The sequence below is a fragment of the Halichoerus grypus genome, chromosome 3 (assembly GCF_964656455.1).
Source record: "Halichoerus grypus chromosome 3, mHalGry1.hap1.1, whole genome shotgun sequence".
Lineage (NCBI taxonomy): Eukaryota > Metazoa > Chordata > Mammalia > Carnivora > Phocidae > Halichoerus > Halichoerus grypus.
In genome coordinates this window covers 175,112,334-175,133,461 of record NC_135714.1, presented here as the reverse complement: position 1 = coordinate 175,133,461, position 21,128 = coordinate 175,112,334, and the positions used below count along the sequence as shown (strand labels likewise).

General features: G+C 37.6%; 1 protein-coding gene across 1 annotated transcript in view; it reads left to right on the top strand.

The window, feature by feature from the left end:
• The window catches only part of KCNU1 (potassium calcium-activated channel subfamily U member 1), a 165,482-nt gene that overhangs the window by 11,999 nt on the left and 132,355 nt on the right, over nucleotides 1–21,128 (top strand). Inside the window, 8 exon segments of the mRNA XM_036110253.2 lie at nucleotides 8,197–8,258; nucleotides 9,360–9,450; nucleotides 10,531–10,642; nucleotides 11,604–11,679; nucleotides 12,873–12,948; nucleotides 17,981–18,151; nucleotides 19,081–19,172; nucleotides 20,828–20,938. Coding sequence (XP_035966146.1) covers nucleotides 8,197–8,258; nucleotides 9,360–9,450; nucleotides 10,531–10,642; nucleotides 11,604–11,679; nucleotides 12,873–12,948; nucleotides 17,981–18,151; nucleotides 19,081–19,172; nucleotides 20,828–20,938 — 791 coding nt within the window.

The following is a 21,128-nucleotide window of genomic DNA, read 5'->3' as shown; positions in this document are numbered from 1 at the left end:
TTTCTTATCCTTAATTTCAATATCCGTTTTTTTCCCATTTATTTTGTCTGATTTCATTCTCCCCACTCCAGTCAGTTTTAGTGAATGATGATACATAACATGCTACCCCACCAGTTCAGGGTGAGAATTTTTCAATAAACCTTCTCTGATACCAAGCCTGCTTCTTTTCCTATCATCCAAAGTCTACCCGAAGCTTGGGAAAGAGCTGACTAAATGGACCCTGAATTTATTGGGAGAAATCCCCAAATCGACATGTTTCCCCTTTGAAAGAAGATGAGGCAGGGAGAGCAAGTTCAAGCCCCTAATGGCTTAATAAGCAATAAACCTGCTGCTCCCCCTTGTGAAGCTTGCCCTTAAAGGAACATCCTTAACCCACAGGTTATTTTTCAACGTGGCAGCGGCTCACATTGTTTCTCATGGCAGGGGGCCGTGGGCTTCTTCTCTCTACCCTCCCTCTACCACGAGCGGCGGCGGGCCAGGGTACGGCGGCCTCCGCCATCTTGGGTTCCTCATGCTTCCTCTTTATCACCTGGCGCGGTTGTGGAGAGCCACCCGCAACTGGTGCGACGGCTTCTCAGGCCCCACCCTCCGCTGAGGCTTCTTCTCCCAGTACGCCAGGTCAGGAAGCGGCCACACTGGTCAGCTTGCGGCACAGACACCTGGCAGAAACAGCCACCCCTCAGGCTCTGGGATTTCTAGGGCTTGGTGGAAGGCGGTCCATGAGTTATGGTCGATGATTGGCTGTCCCTCTGCAAAAGCAGCGCAACACTGCTCAATCTGCTCCCTTTGCACAGTTTCCTGTGTCTCCGTCGTGAGGGTTCTGGCCAATACTTTGCTTCCTCATGTTCGTCAATTTACTTGTCACTGGGTCTCCGAGTACAGAGTTTATTTTCGCTGCTGGGCCAGTTTGATGATCTGAGTCTTCCTGAGCTGTCCTCATACTTCCTCCTCAGTCAGCTCGCTAAAGGTCTGAGGTAATATTCCTTATCAATCTGGGGATCCCTGTATTCGGGTCCACCGCGGCAGCACCTCGCTTGGCTTAGCCTGGAAGCCGCAGGAAAGCACTGCGCATGCCCGGCCCCAGCTCCCACCGCGCTTGCGCAGCCTGTGCTCTGTGCTGGCCTCATCTTTCTGGCTTGCGTGGAATTTGTTTTACAAGAATTTTTCCTCCGGGTACTTCCTTGGCCATATCTCATAGACTTTAGCAAGTATTATTTTTATGAGTGCCTAATTCGTCTTGTTGTTTGAAATTTTAATTTTGATTTGTTTGAGTCATGATCTATTTAGAGAAATGCCATACGCTTTTGTTTCCTTGGGATTGAGTGGCTATCTTTTCTACTTTGGTAAAATTTTTGGTCCAAGAATATCACTACTTTATGACTTCTGGTTTATGAAATTTATGGGGAGATCCATTGTCGCCTAGTGCCTGTTCAATTTTTATTGCTCCATTGACTTTTGAAAGAATATTATGTTTGATATATAAGCACTATTAATTATGTTATATGTATTTTCCATATCCTTAATTATTTGCTGACTGATTGAAAGGGACATGTCAAAAGTTTTCATTTATAATTTTGTAGCTTTATCTTGCGTTTCCAACACATTTTAAATTACATATTTTATATAATATCAATTACTGCATAAAGTTACCTATTAAATCTTACTGCTTGCTTGTGTCTTTTATCTATATGAAATATTGTCACAGTTAGTGGGTTGTGTTTTTTTGCTTGAATAGTTTTGAATACAGTATTAGCATGTAACTTTGCTTTCGTTTTATTCATACTTGATTGGGATATCTTTGCCCATCTGTCAATTTTTTGTCTAATTTCCTGTTAAATGTGTCTCCTGTAAATATCATGGAGCTGGATTTTTGTTCTCTTATTGATTTAAGAATACATTTTATTTGTTAATTTACCAGGGGAATTTGATTATTCTCCTTTATGGTGATTTGTTTTATTGGTCCTCATAATACTTAGAGATTGAGTTTGCTGCATAACAGAATATCTAAATATAAGTGGGTTAAAAAAACAAATGGGAGATAAGTTAGTAAAGAAAAGGAAAATGGGTATTAGGCAGGTAAGAGCTCTGTCACAGTCTTAGTTCCTTATCTTACTGGCGAGAGCAGCATTACATCGTGACCGTAAATTTTGAGAGACAGAGACTCAAACACTGGGTCCTCCACTTACTACTGTGTCATCTTGGGCAAATTCATTTTTCTAAATTGGATTTAATTCATACAATATGAATAACCTCCTTTAGAGTATTGACGGGAGAATTATATGATAATACATGTAAACCATTCAGGGTATGCTAAACATTGACCACTGGCTGATATTTTCATTTATTTGTTAATTTTTATTACTTCTATTTATTTTCTTACATATTTTGACTTACATAATTCCATTTTTAATAGGATATCATAGACGTACGTGGTAAATCAAGTTCAGAACAAATTTCCCATACTATATTTCCTCTGTGTATCTCTGCATGTTTTATATTATATCTTCCCCTTGCATGAGATCTTTGGCATGTTTTTCCACCATATCAGCCCTCCTTCATTCCAGAAATTGTTGAATGAATCTGAACATTCAGTTCTAGATTGCTATGGTGTTTTTTTGTTTGTTTGTTTGTTTTTAGCATTATACATCTGGTATAAGAATTTTTTCTTCATATTTGTTTTAGAGTCAAAAATTAATTTTATCAGTTTCATTAGGCACCAGCTGTCTTACATACATGCTTTCTGTTTCTGAATGTTTTCTTTTTCTTGAGACTCCCCATATTCATTTGCAAGGGAAGATGTGGGTGGTATACTTTCATAACTTGAATGTATAAAACATTTTTTTTTTCCTTGCTGTCACTGGTGAATAACAGTTTTGTTGGGTGGAGAATTTTTGACTTTCCATCCTTTTTCCTAGAATCCCTGTAAATGCAGTTGTTCCAGTATCTTCTAGCACTTAAGGCTCCCTGTTAGAGATGAAGCTTATGTGTCTCAGCTCCAAATCCACCCTCTCCCCTCTGCTTTGTGAAATGAGGCCAGGCCTCAGCAATTACCTACATCCCAGTTTTTCCAGCACTGCCAGAGCAGGCTTCCATCATCTCCTCGGAGGTACCACCACCAGTCAGGTCAGCTAGGACCCCTCCTCCAAGGTCTGAAACTCAACTCCAAAGGGCACCTCTTTTAAGATGCTAATGTTGATAATCCTGACCTTTTTTTTTGTTGATTTCCCAGACAAACTTTGGGGTGCAGCTTCTTTCATTTACTGTCTCTATATTACTCCCATCTTCTCCTTTTACCTTTCCAATCCTCCAGTGCTGTTTAACAAATTTTTAGAATCTCACTAGGAACACTAATTGTAATTTGACAAAGTTTAATTACATATTCTATATTAATGCTTTCATTGGAGGTCATTTTATCTCTCTTCTCTGCTTGAGCCTCCTATTTTCTTACACTTTCCATGTAAATGGCATTTTCTGTTGTCTGCTAAAATTCATAAATGAAGCTTTAGAGTATTCAGTGTTCCTTGTTTACTGTGTCGGCTGCTGTTGTGTTCTGTAGATACACACATAATTAGCCACCAACTAAATGGGCAGTTTTAAGCCCCACTGTGGAAATCTGTCCCAATTTACTGAGTGTTTTTCCACACAGACAAACACAGGGGATAATGCTATGGCCAACAACTCCACAAACAAGGCTTTCTCTGGGCCAGGTCTCATGTTTTTCAGTTTATTTCTCTGACTGCTTTCCCAGGTGCTTCTGGGAAAAGTAGTGTTGATGCTGCTAGCCAAGTGGTCCCCCATCAGCAGCGGTGTGGTGGCAGTCTCCCGCAGGTCCCTCTGGCTTTGTGGCTTTATCTTCAGTGTATGGGCTCAGGTGGAGGGCTTTCTACCCACACCCCCCGACCGTCCACCCCCAAACAGCCATTGCTTCCAGATTTTGCCTCCCCAACCCAAGGGAAATTTACATGTCCTCTTGGAATTTCCTCCTATTTTTGCCTGACTCACTGAGCCCTGTTCATAAGCTGCTAGCTCCCAGTGCCTGCTTTTGGTTGGGTATACATTTTTCTGTTTGTTATATATTATTTCTGGATAATATTCTTTTGGTTTGTGGCATGAGGTTGGTATTGTTCTTAGTTTCAATGAAACTAAAATTTTCTCTTTTTCAGAGGGGGGTGTGTAATTTCTGTGGTTTGGAGGATTGCCATCATCCTTCTGGAAGCCTGTCAATATATGACTTATACTTGAAGAATCACTTAGTAAGAGAGAAAAATATCATGTGTAAAGAACAGAAAAATATTTCATGAAACTATTAATAACTATCAATACTGAGATATATGTATATAATCTCCACATATCCACTCCCAACATCTGTCCTGAGCTGCAAAATACATTTATAACTGCTGTTAGACCCACAAACTTAGTAATATCTCTATCAACATTTAATGTAGATATTAAAATGGAACTTATAGTGAGAGCTGAGAGCCCAAAGAAATAGATGCCAGTAACTGTCAGGTGTTAAGTAAACTGCAACATTGCCACTTACAAAGCAATTGGAAGAAAACAAGTTGAAGCTCTTAGCCTCTTACCCAATCACATGTAAATTAGGGTAAGTTAGTTCTTTATGTATTTTGGAAAATAACATTTTATTAGATATATCATTCACAAATATTTCTCCCATTCTGCAGGTTGCCTTTTAGTTTTATTGATTATTTCCTTCGCTGTGCAGAAACTTTTTATTTTGATGAAGTCCAAACAGTTTACTTTTGTTTTTGTTTCCCTTTCTTCCAGAGTCATATCTAGAAAGAAGTTGCTATGGCCCATATCAGAAAGGTTACTGCTTGAAAAAAAAAAAACAAACCAGAAAGGTTACTGCTTGTGTTCTCCTTATGATTTTTATGGTTTCAAGTTTCACAATCAGGTCTTTAATCTATTTTGAATTTATTTTTGTGTAAGAAATGGGTCCAGTTTCATTCTTTTGCGTGTTGCTGTCCAGTTTTCCCAACATCATTTGTTGAAGAGAATTTCCATTGGATATTCTTTCCTGCTTTGTTGAAGACTAATTTACTATATAGTTGTGGGTTCATTTCTGGGTTTTCTATTTTGTTCCATTGATCTATGTATCTATTTTTGTGCTGGTACTTTTTGATTACTACAGCTTTGTAATACAACTTGAAGTCCAGAATTGTGATGCCTCCAGCTTTGCTTTGCTTTTTCAAGGTTGTTTTGACTGTTGAGTCTTTTGTGGTTCCATACAAATTTTAGGATTGTCTATCCTATTTCTGTGAAAAATGCTGTTGGTGTTTTGATAGGGATTGTATTAAATGTGTAGATTCCTTTGGTAGTATAGACATTTTAACAATATTTGTTCTTACAATCCATGGGCATGGAATGGTTTTCCATTTCTTTGTGTTGTCATCAATTTCTTTCAACAGTATTTTATAGTTTTCAGAGTACAGGTCTTTTACCTATTTAGTTAGGTTTATTCCTAGATATCTTACTGTTTTTGGTGAAATTGTAAATGGGACTGATTCCTTAATTTCTCTTTCTGCTGCTTCATTATTGGTGTATAGAAATGCAACAGATTTCTGTGCACTGGTTTTGTATCCTGTGACTTTACAGAATTTATCAGTTTTAGGAGCTTTTGGGTGGCATCTTTTGTTTTTTTTTATATAGAATATCATGTCATCTGCAAATAGTGAAAATTTTACTTCTTCCTTGCCAATTTGGATGCCTTTTATTTCTTTTTGTTGTCTGATTGTTGAGGCTAGAACTTCCAATACTATGTTAAATCACAGTGCTGAGAGTGGACATCCCTGTCTTGTTCCTGACCATAGAGGAAAAGTGCTCAGTTTTTCCCCTTTGAGGATGATATTAGCTGTGGGTTTTTCATATATGACCTTTATTATGTTGAGGTATGTTCCCTCTAAACCTACTTTGTTGTTGTTGTTTTTTTATCATGAATGGATATTTTACTTGGTCAAATGCTTTTTTGTTTTGTTTTGTTTTGCATCTATTGAAATAATCTTACGGCCTTATCCTTTCTTTTATTAATGTGGTATATTATGTTGGTTGATTTCGAATATTGAGCCACCCTTGTAACCCAGGAATAAATCCCACTTGATCGTGGTGAGTGATTTAAAGAACTTATAAAACTCAACACCTGAAAAACAAATAACCCAATTTAAAAATGGGCAGAAGACATGAGTTTTTTCAAAGAAGACACAGATAGCCAACAGACCCATGAAAAGATGCTCAACATCACTGATCATTAGGGAAATACAAATCAAAACAACAAGGAAATATCACCTCACAACTGTCAGAATGCCTAAAATCAACAACATGAGGAACAACAGGTGCTGGCAAGGATCTGGAGACAGGAACCCTCTTACACTCCTGGTGGGAATGCAGATGGTGCAGCGACTCTAGAAAGCAGCATGGAGTTTCCTCAGAAAGTTAAAAATAGAGCTACCCTATGACCTAGCAATTGCACTACTAGGTATTTACCAAAAAAAAAAAAAAATTCAAAGGGATACATGTACCCCATTGTTTTAGCAGCATTATCTACTATAGCCAAATTATGGAAATAGTCCAAGTGCCCATCAACTGATGAACGGATAAAGAAGATGTAGTATATATGTAGTATATATTTACTCGGCCATAAAGAAGAATGAAATCTTGCCATTTGCCACAACATGGATGGAACTAGAGGGTATTATGCTAAGCAAAGTAAATGAGTCAGAGAAAGACAAATACCATATGATTTCACTCATATATGGAATTTAAAAAACAAAAGAAGTGAGCAAAGGGGACAAAAAGAGAAGGAGGCAAACCAAGAAACAGACTCTTAACTATAAAGAACAAACTGATGGTTACCAGAGGGGAGGTGGGGGGGGGAATGGGTGAAACAGGTGATGAGGATTAAGGAATGCACTTGTGATGAGCTCTGGGTGATGTATGAAAGTGCTGAATCACTATATTGCACATCTGAAACTAATGTTACACTGTATGTTAACTAACTGGAATTTAAATAAAAACATTAAAAGAATTAAGTGAAATTGGAAATAGAAGAGGATTTTTAGAACAAGTTCTGTGTGGCAGAGGTGTGGGAGTGCTTTTGTCTCATGTCAAGCCTAGGGAAAAAGGCTTAAGAGGTACCACTCAGAATTTTCAGTTTGCATTTCTTGGAACGCTGGGGACACAGAGGACTGACTTCTGGCTCATTTGTGATAAGGGGTCTTTGAGCTAGCTGCTCTATGCAGAAGTTGTCACACTGAAGGTAATCTGACCTTCCACTATCTGTTGAGGCAAAGAATGCTTGAGTTGTTCCAGTGGCCAGATTTGGGTCACATGTGAGAGTTTTCTCTTACCTGCTCAAGTAGGCATCTGGAGTGGTACGGGTCCCAGCAGGATAAAGGCATATGAGGTGTACTGAGAAAAGAGTTGTGACCAACCAGTTCAAGAACATGTTTCCACCCAATTCAAGGGAACTGCAAAGTGGGACCCTTATGAGTATTATCCCCACTGCAACCCTTCTCCCCGCTCCCCTTTCATTTCTTATCCCCTTTACTTTAAGGTGACGTGAAAAGTCATGGAGGCTGCAAAAGATTTTATTCAAATGCCTTGATGGTTTTGAAGGGGTAAGCTTCTGATTACATCGACAAACCAAGCACATTGCCGTGTTAAAAGCACTTGTTTTCTTTTCCTCGCTTACAGCACATCCCATCCTGTCAAAATCCTGACTATCCTTTAGATGGACTTGTTGGGACTATTTCTTCTACAGTATCATAGGCAATTCAAGTCCAGAGCCTATATCCAATAGCCCTCATTCCCAGCATGTAATACAGTATATAACACATATTAAGCACTTCATAAATGTTTGATGAGTGAAGGAATGAATAAATGATAGGACTTCTTGAGCAGATGGAGGGACAAGCTGTTTATACTAAAGTATGTGGGAATTTAAATTATATAAGTAAAATGAGTGGGTGTATGTCATTTATTGAATACCCAGTAAAGGTCCAATCAATTTTTCTTGAATGAATGAATGAATGAATGCTAACATAAATGAATGTGTGAAAAATGGCTACATATACATAGGCAAGGTTAAAAGAGAAAACAATTTTGTTGGTTGGTTTATTCATCTATATGTCAGTAAAATGATTTGCACATTGGCCATGTTTTTTTTTTCTTTCTTTCCAGGTGATCCTTGTATTTGTACTAAGCATTGGGTCTCTAATAATCTATTTCATCAACTCTTCTGAGTGAGTAAAATCCCCAATCACCCTTGTCTGCTATGTCAGTAGGTTGCCAGCTAATTTGGAATTTTCTGTCAGGAATAATGCTTAACATGCTTTTAGACATACCCACACACAAACTCATAAAAAAGGACAAGTGTTCCCCACCCAAGAAGCACTACACCCAATTCCACAAAAAAAATGCACAAGTTTCCCCTGTATCCTGTCATCATGAATTGCTAGGGGCTGTGGTGCTGCACACAGGTCTATTCTAGAGTCTCAGAGACTAGAAGCCTCCAGCTGTGGTCTCCACCCTTGGTCTCCACTGAGGAGGGTGTTCTATGCCTTTGGAGTCCTTAAGTGTTGAAACAGAAGTTCTGTAGCTGTTTTAGAGTTTCTCATAGGTTTCAAACAACTTTGGATGGTTTTGAGAAAGGAAAATGCTAGACCTCACCTGGGATAAAGGAGCACATTATTGTCTGCTCTTCTCTAAAGCCATTCTCTTCTTCTATGCCCAAGCTAGAACAGTTTCTTGGACACAACCCAATCTAATCTGAACTCCACACTGATCAGCTAGCTAGGAATTACATTGGATTTCCAGCTGAAGTAAAATTAGGATTACAGGGCCACTGAAGTCAGGCTATTTTAGAAAGACTAGGGAAACTAACAGCCTTTGTTTTGTGAACTCCTTCCTGATCGTTTAGGAAATATTCCTTAAATTTGGATCAGATCAATCCATTTGACTTAGAGTAGCTCTGTATCAGAGGAGTACAGAAGCCAAAATGTCCTGGCTAGGTAGATGGTTTTGCAAACCAAGAGGAGCCACATAATCTCTATGCCCCTGAATCCTCATTGATAAAGCAGAAACAGAACCAATAAGCTCTATGAAAGGAAGAACAGGTAATTGCCTTGTTATTTTCAGCTCCATGTGCAGTCCATGGTTTTGTTTGTGCATACTTCTCCTCCCAAGGGAAAAGTAATTTCCTTATGATGTGAATTTAAGTGTCTTGGACTAACCAGTCATGGTGAATAAATAGAACACTGACTACTCTTTGTCTTCATTTGGTCTTGTATAGTCAGAGCTTTTAAAATGTACATCTTTATACATTGCTCTTGTTTCTTTTCCAGCCCTGTTGGAAGCTGTTCTTCATATGAAGACAAAACCATCCCTATTGATTTGACTTTCAATGTGTTCTTTAGTTTCTATTTTGGGTTGAGAGTAAGTATCTATGGAAAGAGTGAGTAAACAGATGAACACAACAGGTGCCACTCAAAGAGGTCTATGTGTGTCTTCGTTGTACTATCTGGCTATGTTTTCAGGCTCTAAAACTAGAGGGTCTGTGCCCTAAATTGTCCAATGTATAAAGAGGCATGAAAACTCTCTCTTGCCCTTGAAACTGTATCTTGGCGAAAAATCCCAATGCAAATGAGAATGATTCCTTTTTAAATATCATCACCCTGTCATGCTGTCCTCCTTATTGGCTTCCCACCTACCACCGAGAAAGCTTTGCTAATAACCACAAGCTAGCAAACCTGAGTAATAGCCTCTGAAAATGTCATTGGTTCCACTGATGGCATATGTGCCATATAACTGTATAAAATTTTTGCATATCTTTGTTTCATTTTTGTTATACTCATTTATTAAATAGTTCTCTCGTTCCACAGGAATTTATTGAGGATCCATCCTAGATCTAGATCTCATTGTATTTATCCATCCCATGTTTATGGGAGAGACTGTATGTGTGTGTGTGTGTGTATACACACATACAAGTGTATATATGTATGTATATGTGTATATAGACATATATAATGTGTGTGTGTATATGCTCTGTATTTTTATGACCTTCCTTCAAAACTTAACTCTGACCACACTGACCATCAAAATCTTTTTAGAGTAACCTCCCTCTGGAAATGCTTACTTTCTTAATCTAAATAAGGAAGCTCCGACATGGGGTTTGGCCAGCCAAGTTTCTAGATAGTTGTGCTTTTTCCACTGAAGGCCATCCTAAATCTTCATTGCTCACAAATAGGAGGCTTTATCTATGCAATTATATAAATCAGAAAGTTCTAGGAGCAGCAGGAAGGTCAAAGTGTTTATTCTGAAGTGTGAGAGTTAAGATCTGGTGAGTAAAATGGGTTCATGTTCATTTATTGAACACCCACTAAAAGTATGTTTCTAATAGAATGAGATCAAAGCTTCACTGGATGAGTGAAATGTAGCTGAATAAAGCCACTCTTATGTTCATTTTAAAATTGTCGAGGATAACAGAATTTGGAGTCTTTTGTTTCTATTTCATAGTTTGTGGCAGCCGATGACAAGATCAAGTTCTGGTTGGAGATGAATTCAATTGTAGACATCTTTACCATTCCACCAACCTTTATTTCTTATTATTTGAAGAGTAATTGGCTAGGTAAGTGTGTTGTGGGAATCAGGAGCAATTTCTAAAAAAAAAAAAATCCTCCATGTTCACTCGTAAGTACCCTTCATTTTCCTTTAAAGCCTAAATGCCATTTAAAAAATTTATCGTCATGATTATATGGTTTTGTAATATATTTTCAGAACTTATTTTTTTTTAAACTCAGTACCTGATGATATACCAGATACAGGGTAGGTGACAGTAGCTGTTTATTGTTTATGGACTGACTCATCCACAGCCTGAGAGGCAAGGTCCAATCATCCCATCCCCCTGCAGCCCCTCTATGCTGGAATCCCACAGAGACTGGAAGAGATGAAAAACCTCCCTGGGTCTTTAAAAGCTCTAAATCATCCTTTCTGGACAGGCTGTTAGAGATTTATTTAATTATTTTGTTTTTAATGTGGATGCATGGACAGCACGTGAGCATTATGTGGCTTTTATCAGTTTTTATGGAATTTTATATTATTATCTATTACCTATCAAATATTCCTTGTGGTCCCAATTCTCAAACTATGTAAAGTAAAACATCATGCAAAAACTGAGGAGCAGATCACAGAGATTCTACAGTCAGGAGTTTAAGTGGTTTATGAGTAATTGCCTGTTCTAAAGAGGAGTTCAATAGAGTAAAATGTTAAGTAGTGTTTATTATACGTGAGCTGTGCTTCCTCAGGCTTTATATTATTAGCTCAACAGCCCTATGAGGTAGGTACTTATAATTCCCATTTTGCAGATGAGGAACTACGGAAGTTAAGGGAACTGCTTTAGATTACAATAGCTGTTTAGTGTCAGAGCCAGGACTTGAACTAGAGGTCATGCTCTTAAACCTCTGGTGTGTTGTATTTGAGCATCTCTAGGAGAGGAAGAGTATAAATAGTCCCAAAGGTGTTATAACACACAGTGCTCCCTGAAGTGACCCTCTCCTTTTGGCAGATTTCTCCTTTTGATTGCTTTGTAGGTTTACGGTTCTTAAGAGCTTTGCGGCTGCTAGAACTCCCTCAAATCCTGCAAATTCTCCAAGCCATCAGAACCAGGTAAATGCTAGCCCTGCCTTAAGTCCTGCTTACTTCCTGGTTTGGATTAGGAAATTAAAATGTAAGCTGAACCTTCAACTCATTTCCCATCAGAATTTCAGTGCAAATCCCATGAAATCCCTTAGCTCCCACGATACTATTCACTCACTCACTCTCATTGTATTAATATCATATACTGGCTGAGAACTTTGCCATCACTTGAAAGAGTTTGTTTCTTCTTTGTTTTGCAGAGCTACGATGTACAAGTCCATTTAAACTTTAATTCTGTGCCTCCCCTCAAAAAAATTTTAAAAGTAATTCAGAGGCTTTGGTTCTACATACTTGCTATCATGAATCACATCTCTTCTGTCTAGGAATGTAAGACCAATTTCTCTGAGCATGAGGTACCCAGTAGCAGCCGTGAAACTGCTTACAAAAATAGAGCCACCTAAATGTCTCAAAAAAAAAAAAAAAATCCAAACTATCTTGAGCAGCAATACTTCTAAAGTTTTAAGCAGTTTGGTTTAATGTTACCCACTGAAAATCTCCATGTCTTTATGTTCTCCCTAGAAGCATCAAATTTTATAGGCCAGTTGGATTTCACTGCTAAGTGTTCATGGTTTATGGAGCAGTCGGGACTGGGCTGTTCTTGTGTAACAGGTGGCCCTACCTGAAAACCATAGAAATTTCAACTAAACTCTAGAGCTTTACTTAGGAAACAGGAGCTTATCTGATCCCCTTCACTCAAAGATCCTGGTATGAGTTTAGCACTATAAGTCATTTCTGTGATCTACTCAAAATTCCATTTTGCAAACCCATTCTCTGGATTCCTAGGACACTGCACTTTGTACAGTTACTTTAGACAATGTAGAAATCTATCAAATTTATTCTATGATGATACACTTATATTTTTAAAAACAATCTAATATCAGGCTAGTGAATGTCACAGCAACGTGTAAAGATTTTGAACAAGTGTGTGTCAAAGGCTATGTTAAGAGCTGGGCATCTCTGACTCTAATGTGTATATGAATCAAGTAGAGGATGTAGATCTATAGATCAGGGGTGGGGTCTGGGATCCTGCATTTCTAATAATGCTCCCAGGTAAGCGTACCATTGCTTCTGGCACAGAAGAGTAGCCAGATTTTAGAGGATGGGGTATTGTGTTTTTCTGGAACCTGTCAGAACCCGACAGTTTTTTGTCTTTCTTCCTCTAGCAATGCAGTGAAGTTTTCCAAACTGTTATCAATAGTCCTCAGTACCTGGTTCACTGCTGCAGGTTTCATTCACCTGGTAAGCATCTCATCAAACTCCCTAATCTTGCTGGTCAGCATGAACATCTTTTCTTTTAAAAATTCAGCCAAATCTTCTGAACTCCTGTCTCACTGTGTGAGGTTTATCATTTTACTTCCCCTTTGTGGGTCTTCTGCACCCCCATATTTTTACAAATACATATTTCCTGTACTCAGGATATCTATGTTCCTTCTTTCAACTTTCAAAACTTGCTCTCAGGAAAGGATCTAACAAGCTTACCCTTCAAAAGAATAAGCAACAGATGAATCTTATTGCTATATCTTCATAGAGGTCGCAGCATTTTACAAAAGAATAGAAAGTCAAAGAAATGAAGGCAGTGAGAGATTTTCACACTAATGAAGCTGGAGAGTTGTGGGAGAGGGATTGGTGAGTAGCTAAGGGGAGCTTCGGGGCTTTTTTAGTTCTCCTGAAATCTATCTGCATATATAGCCGCCTCCTTTGCCGGTAGGAAAGGCTCATTCTTATCTCACATAATCAGCTTTATAATATAATTTTTTTCTAACCTTGCCACTTCGAGGGAAGTGAGGGATGGGGGAAGGGCAGGCTTTATGGGAGACTGTCCCTCCTTCACTCCATGTTCTGGGTGAGGCAGGAGCTAAGGGGTGGGGTGTGGGAAGTGTCTGACTTTATTTCCTTTCCTCTGAAATATAATAAATAGATTTCAACAATAAGGAACAAACTCCTGGACTTTATTGCTTGAGGACAGTTGAGGAGCAGTCATTAAAAATGCAGAAATTGAAGTAGGATCTTAAAAACAGAGGTCTTTGAGAAAAACAAAACAAAACAAAAAATACAGCAGGCATCTTTTCCCTTGAGTCCTTATTTCAAAATTAATTAAAACATTAACAATAAAAAAGAAAAAATTTGAAGTTACCATCTTCAGCTGAAAGCAAACTGTCAAACACCAAATGCAAACCATGATATGAACCTTCAAGAAATCTAAAACCAGCCGTATCCCTCCTCAGTCCTCAAGCAGGAGAGAAATTGCCCTGAGAGAAGATCACAGCAATACAAGCAGATTCTGGATCTAGAGTATTGCACCTGGGTGCATGGGCCCACCATGGGAGCAGCAATCATCAGTGTCCTTCTGAAGACCTGTTGGTAATCACAGGATGGTAGACAAGAGAGTGCTACAGGAGAAACCATGGTAATGGGAATTTTTCATCTTCAGTAGCAGTTCTAATGAAGGGCTCTTGGGCTGAATGTGGCCCATCAACATATTTTATTTGACCTAATTAGTTTGTATTTTCTGTTCTATTTTTTTATTGCTTGCTCACTTTTATGGTGAGCTCACATAAAATCTCGGATTTCTGGGTTCTTTGGGAAAATACAAAGTTCTGGCAATCCACTCTCCCAAGGCCACCAATAGTCTTAGTGGAAGACTAGCTGCTCCCTGTTAATAGCATGTGCTCTTGAGTTAGACACAGTTTCAACCAGGCTCACTTGAATCAAAGTCTCTTGCTCGAACTTTCTAAACATGTGAACACGTGCCCTTGTTGGGCATCTAGACACCCAAGTGAGGAGACCTCCAATGAAGGATGCATGTAGAGAAAGATGGAGAAGCAACCAGAAGGCTTGTGATGTAAGGGGATCCACTGTAAGTCACCCCAACATTTGTTGAAAACCTGTAAGAGCTAGATCCCAGAGCAAAGAAAATGGCAGATTTTCTTGGAGAAGGATATTTGAAATGACAAATCAAAATGAAAGCTATAATTGTCCCAGCTTACCATCTTCACATATACTTATTGGCCTTCAGCTAAAAGTTGATATGATTAAAAGGTGAGTATTAACCAGAAAGTAATCAGGATGGTGCCCATGCTTAAATTCTGCCAAAAATAGCAAGGAGGTGTGGTAGAGAACAGAGACATATCAGTATATAACAACAGTTCTTTAATGTAATAGAAGAATAACAATTACAAGATAATTTGTCCAAGGAAACAAAGGAAAAGTTAAGAAACAAAGCACATCCATATTTGAGAAAAAATGCAAACAAAAGGCTTTAAAAACTAAAAATAGGAATTTAAGCAAAATATATAAGGTTTAAAATAAAGGATTATTAATCAGCAGCAGGAGTTGGAAAAATGGGCTGAATGATATCAGAGAAAAAGGAAAAAGTATTACTAGAGCTGAAAACTACATTAGAGAGAACCAAAATGTAGTCAATGTGACAGAAACATGCTCAGGAACATGGTGGACAAGTTTGCGGCAAAAACATTGACATGGAAAAGAACAAAGGTACTCCAAGCAATGTCAATTGAACAAACTATAAAATGAGTGTTCCTGAAGAAAAGGACACGAAAAATGCTTTAAAATAAAAATATAAATAAATATAAATATATAAAAGTATATTTTATATATAAATATATATAAAAACATATAAATAAAAAATAAAATCTGTGGGTTAGATGGTACACTGTATCCCAGGGAAAATGACCCTGAATTATATATTCCAATCATATTCTGGAGCAGTTTACTGACCTTTAAGAATAAGGAGAGAATCCAAGCAGAAGAAAGCAAAGTCTATATAAGAGGGAGTCATGAAACCAGCCTCAAATTTCTTGTCAACATCAATCAATACCAAAGGTGACAGAGTAGGGTCTGCAAAGTTGTGCGAAAGTATAGCCTATCCTGCCATTTTAAGTACTCAAGAGAAAATAGCACCCATGGGTCCCTTTTAAAAATGTATCTTGATATAAAATCCAGCCCCATAGGAGATGAATCAAAACCAGGAGCTCAGGAAAGAGGAAACCATGATATAAAGTAGAGGTGGTGATTATTGAATAAATTAGAAATAGACTAAGATATAACGGAGGGAATTACGGTTGCAGACTTCATGCACATGTACAATATAAAGATAACATAACTTATGCAAATGGTGGGGAGGTAAAGAGGAGATGGGAGAGCATTCTTGTGTCCTCCTTTATAGCATTTCTTATTCAAACAACGTGAAGTTTTAAAACATAGCATTTCAGTTTTGAAAGATGGAGTTAAAAATAGAAAATAATTCAGTATCTTGACATTGGTCCATAATCCTTTACCTTAACTTAGTTTATTTCCCATCTGGGACTGATGGGTCTATGCTCACATGGTTAGAAGGAAGAGCAGAGTGGACAAGTAGGCCAGCAGGAGGCTGCCGAATCTGAGAGAGGTGCTGGGAGGGAGAGAGGGGAGGAGGATGAAACACTAAATACTCCCAAAGAGAGTGAGCTAAACCTTAAAGCGTGATTTAACTTTCACTGAAGGAGATTTCCAGGTTGAAATAAATTTAGTTTTCATTTATATAAAATGTGCCAGGATAGGATTGAATCCCTGTCCTGAGATGACGCTATAAAAGACACTATGGGGTTTTAGCTTGAAACTATCTCAAGCAACTCTTTTAATCCTGGGGAAATATATATGACTCAAATACATATATATGACTTAATCTGTGTGGTTTAAACTGGTTTTCTTATAATATACTAGTCTCAGAAAACAGTGAAGACTACAGAAGTTAGTGGAAGCAGATTAGTAGACTTTGCAACAAAATCCACTGCCAGCCATGAGAGTTAAATATAGATGTATGATCCCTTTCTTATTTTGGTGTAGGTATTATAGGAGTCCATACCCTTAACCTACTCATCAAACTTAAGAAAAGGTCACTTTTAGGGGCACCTGCATGGCTAAGTCAATTAAGCATCTCACTTCAGCTCAGGTCATGATCTCAGGGTCCTGGGATCAAGCCCCACGTTGGGGTCCCCACTGAGTGGGGAGTCTGTTTCTCCATCTCCCTCTGCCCCTCCCCCATTCCTGCTTGCTCTCTCTCTCTCAAATAAATAAATAAAATCTTAAAAAAAAAAAAACTTGGGGCGCCTGGGTGGCTCAGTCGTTAAGCGTCTGCCTTCGGCTCAGGTCATGATCCCAGAGTCCTGGGATCGAGCCCCACATCAGGCTCCTGCTCCACGGGAAGCCTGCTTCTCCCTCTCCCACTCCCCCTGCTTGTGTTCCCTCTCTGGCTGTCTTTCTGTCAAATAAATAAAACCTTTAAAAAAAAAATTTTTTAAAAATAAAAAAAATAAAAAAAAAAAACTTAAGAAAAGGTCACTTTTAAGAAGTGATCAAATACCTGAATGAACAATGTTATTTCTAATTTCTGTTTCAGTTCTTAACACTGAAACAAAAAAACCTACTTTCCTCAGGCATCTCTAACATTTTATCATTTTTGTGCTAAATAGAAATGGAAAACATAGGAAATACGTAAGCTATTTGGAAAAAAATCTAAAAATGGAAAATGGAAAGTTGTATACATTATATAGTTATTATGTATGTTATATATCATATTTATGTTTATGTATATACTATAAATATGAAGTATAGTGTCATTGCCTAAGTTACTCATTTTATTTAATATAAAAAAGATAATCTAATAAATTTAGTTTTCTTAAAATGTGAAGACTTAGGGAGAAATCAGAGGAAGTATTCTTCAGAGTTTTTTTTAATCACGGAAAAGATTTTTTTTTTTGGAGGTGGAAAATAACCTGGAAAAATTTTTTGTTTGCTTTTCCTTAGACTCTAGCCTTCATGTGCTTAAGCTCATTGAAATGAAGTGCTCATGTAAGTGCTTCTTCTTTTTTTTTAAGTGCTTCTTTTTTAATGATAATCCTGAGCTAGTGGAAAATGATAATAAATAATAATTGCTCGATCTGAGAGCCTTTGGAGTCTCATGACTCTTGGATGCTATGATTTGCCCAAATAAAGAGAAAGGGATATGGGCAACCAGTCCCCCAGTGGAGCACTCCAAATGTGGGCTCAAGCTACATGTCACCACAGAGTTCAGCAGTAATCACAATGAAGGAACACAAGACTTCATAATCACTACCCACACTTCGCAAACCCTTTAGTGCAACCTGGGAATCACTTAATACTTCGTTTGGATTGAATTAAGTGAAACTAGTCTAGAGTTTTGTCTATTCTTTATAAACTTGCCCTTGGATTCCATTTAGAGAACTTTCCTGAATCTTCTCTCTTTGGACAGGTGGAAAATTCTGGTGATCCCTGGCTCAAAGGTAGAAATTCACAGAATATATCATATTTTGAGTCTATTTACCTGGTCATGGCAACAACGTCAACTGTTGGCTTTGGAGATGTGGTAGCCAAGACATCCCTAGGACGGACCTTCATCATGTTTTTCACTCTGGGGAGTTTGGTGAAGAATATTTTTAATATCTTTGAATATAGCTACATAAACCAAAAACATGTAGTTAATGGTGAGAAATAAAACAATATAGGTTTGAGATTGAATGTTGCATTGTTCAGAGCAGGTGTCAAATGAAAATGGAAAGATATTTAGAGCCCATATTTTCCAAACTGCATCCCCTAGGGCTCATGACATAATTGCTTGATTGCCAAGGATGAGGATGGCAGACAAAGGAGAGCAGACTTTCCTTATTAGCCTCTACATTGAATTGAGCAACCCTATATTCCTTTATCTTTGACCATCAGACTAAAGTCTTTTTTCCAAAGAGAAAGAAGGGCATTTGAGATTTGATATGAAGAAAATTCTGTTCTTTCCAGACCAAATGAGTAAGCTCTCTCTGAACTAGCATTCTATTTCAGATATGTGAACATCTGTACTTGGTTCAGGAGTGTGTCATGGACAAAGGAAACCTTTTCTTTTAGTGACTTTAATTTCAATCCCTTAAAAACCATTAACAGAATTCTACCTTACTGATATTCCTCTGTCCATATTGTTACATCCCCTCATTTCATTCATTTTTCCTGAACCCCTTTCTGTCCCACATGCTTTATTTTTTTCTAAGGCCTCAAGTAGTACCAACTCAAAGAGTCTGAAAGGCAGTTAGATGTGACTACAGGACAAAATGGGCAGGAAGGTTGCCTTACTGCTTGTCTTTGCTTTCATCATTTTGAATGTTGCAAAGCATTTTATTCAATTTAAACCAAATCCAAAGGTTGAAGTAAGGAAGAAAAAATGGTCTGCCTTTTAAAAATAGTTCACAGTCACACCCCTCCTAGATAAGAGAAAGTTTTATGTACCTTCTTTCTCCTTTATAATCAGAATTTTGGACTACCCTTGAAAATAAAGACGCCTAAGATTTTATTTGCTGATCATTTTAGATCCTATTTGCAAATTATGTCCCTGAAATGGTGGAACTTTTTGCTAACAAGAGGAAATATACCAGTTCCTATGAAGTAGTCAAAGGGAAGAAGTAAGTATAGCTTTCAGGTACAATTTCTATAGTTTGAGAAATCCTAGTAGTCACATATCCCTTTCTAAACACCTATCACCTGGCGTAGGTGAATATATTGGCAAGTCCTTCATTCAGCTGAGAGGGTTGCGCTAAAATAAATACCATAAGAAAATATTTGCTATTTGATAATCACTGCTATATAGATGCTTAGCCCTTAGTAAGTCAACTAAAATGACAGATAATGTTGTCATTCCTTGTCAAGTATTGATTGTAGCAATATTTCTACATCTCTTACCACTAACTCTTCTCTTACATCTATTCCTAACTGTCCTATTCATTTTAATCATATGGTTAACTTATGCCTAACTTCACATAATGGATCAAATTAAAACCACAGTTCAAATTTAAAATAATGACTTCAATTCTGTTGTGTTGGTTCAAATCTCCCTACGCCATATGGGAGCTCATTCACAGGCAGAGGTTTGCTAGGGGGAAGAGCAATTTCCACATCTTCTACAACACTTCATAGATCACCTGTTTTGTCCATGTCACAGATACCTGTTCCAGAAGGGAGACAGAGTTAGTGTTGTTTTTTTACCCTATTTCTCTGTGATGTGTTACTTCAGTTTCCATTATGGTTTTCACATCTAAGAAGGAGAGAATGGATTGGAGATCTTAAATTTGAAGCAATAATTTTTTATTTAGTCTCCATCTGCTATAGAGGAAACAGGTACAGTGAAGACAAACTGTCTTGGAGTTGTCTCAGCACAATTGGAAGAAGGATTGACCTAGGAGTCCGAAGGAGATTGACCTAGGAGTCCAAAGGAGAAAGTAAAATAATAATAATAATAATAATAATAATAATAATAATAATAATGAAATGAGTGAAAAACAAATATTGAAAACAATGAAATGAACTAGATAAGCCAAAGTCTGATCCAATTTATCACAGGAAAGGAATGCGGAACACATGCCAAAGTAGCCCAAAAGGTCTGGAAAATTTAAGGTTAAATTAAGCTGAAAGTACATTTTCGGTTTCCTTAAATGAGTAATAGAGGGAAAAATAGCTTCTTTAAATGCATGAAACTCAAGGAAATTGACAGCTATTTTTCACTGTAAAAGTTACGTTCGTAGATTTTTGCACCTGTCCCAGATGTCTCTCCATTAGACTCACTTTTTTGTAGGGACTAGATAATTTTTGATGTGGAAGAAAAACCAAAATAACCTAGAATATATTGCCACCCTGCCGTACTGTTTGAGAAAATCAGTGAACCATGCTGAGCCTCTGTTTTTCCTTTGAAAAAAGACTAGATCAATCAGGAATCAGGTGAAAAAAATCAAGTGAAATAACACAGGCGCCAGTCCCTTATAATGTTATAATAACTATGAAAAACATAATGCTTATGATAGTTATTATTGTATTCCTGAAAAGCTATGTGTAATTCAAATGTTTGGATTCATACCCAACATGGGATGAATTGGGACTACAGAAATTTGATGTTTCTTCTCTTTCTTGGAGATGCAATCTTCAGTGTTTCTATTTTTAAAATCTGGGTAGTTCAAATACCAGATTGATTTAAAACTAGGTTTAAGCAAATTGTCCATCTCTAAATCTTGACAGGAAGATACTTCTGTTCCTCAGATGATCCACCTCACATAGTCTTGTTCCCTAGGTTCATCGTGGTCTGTGGAAACATTACAGTTGACAGCGTGACTGCATTCCTGAGGAATTTTCTCCACCATAAGTCAGGGGAAATCAACATCGAGATTGTTTTTCTGGGAGAGTAAGTGTATCTGTATGGTTCATGAGCTCTAAATTAATCCTTGAAATATGCATGCATTTTTTAAATGGAAGAAAATAACCTTTGCAACATTCATAGAAAAATTAGGAAATAATAATAAGCAAAAAGAAAAGAAAAAGCAATCTTAAAAACCAGCATTAATCTCGGAGAATATTTTGGAATATATCTTGCC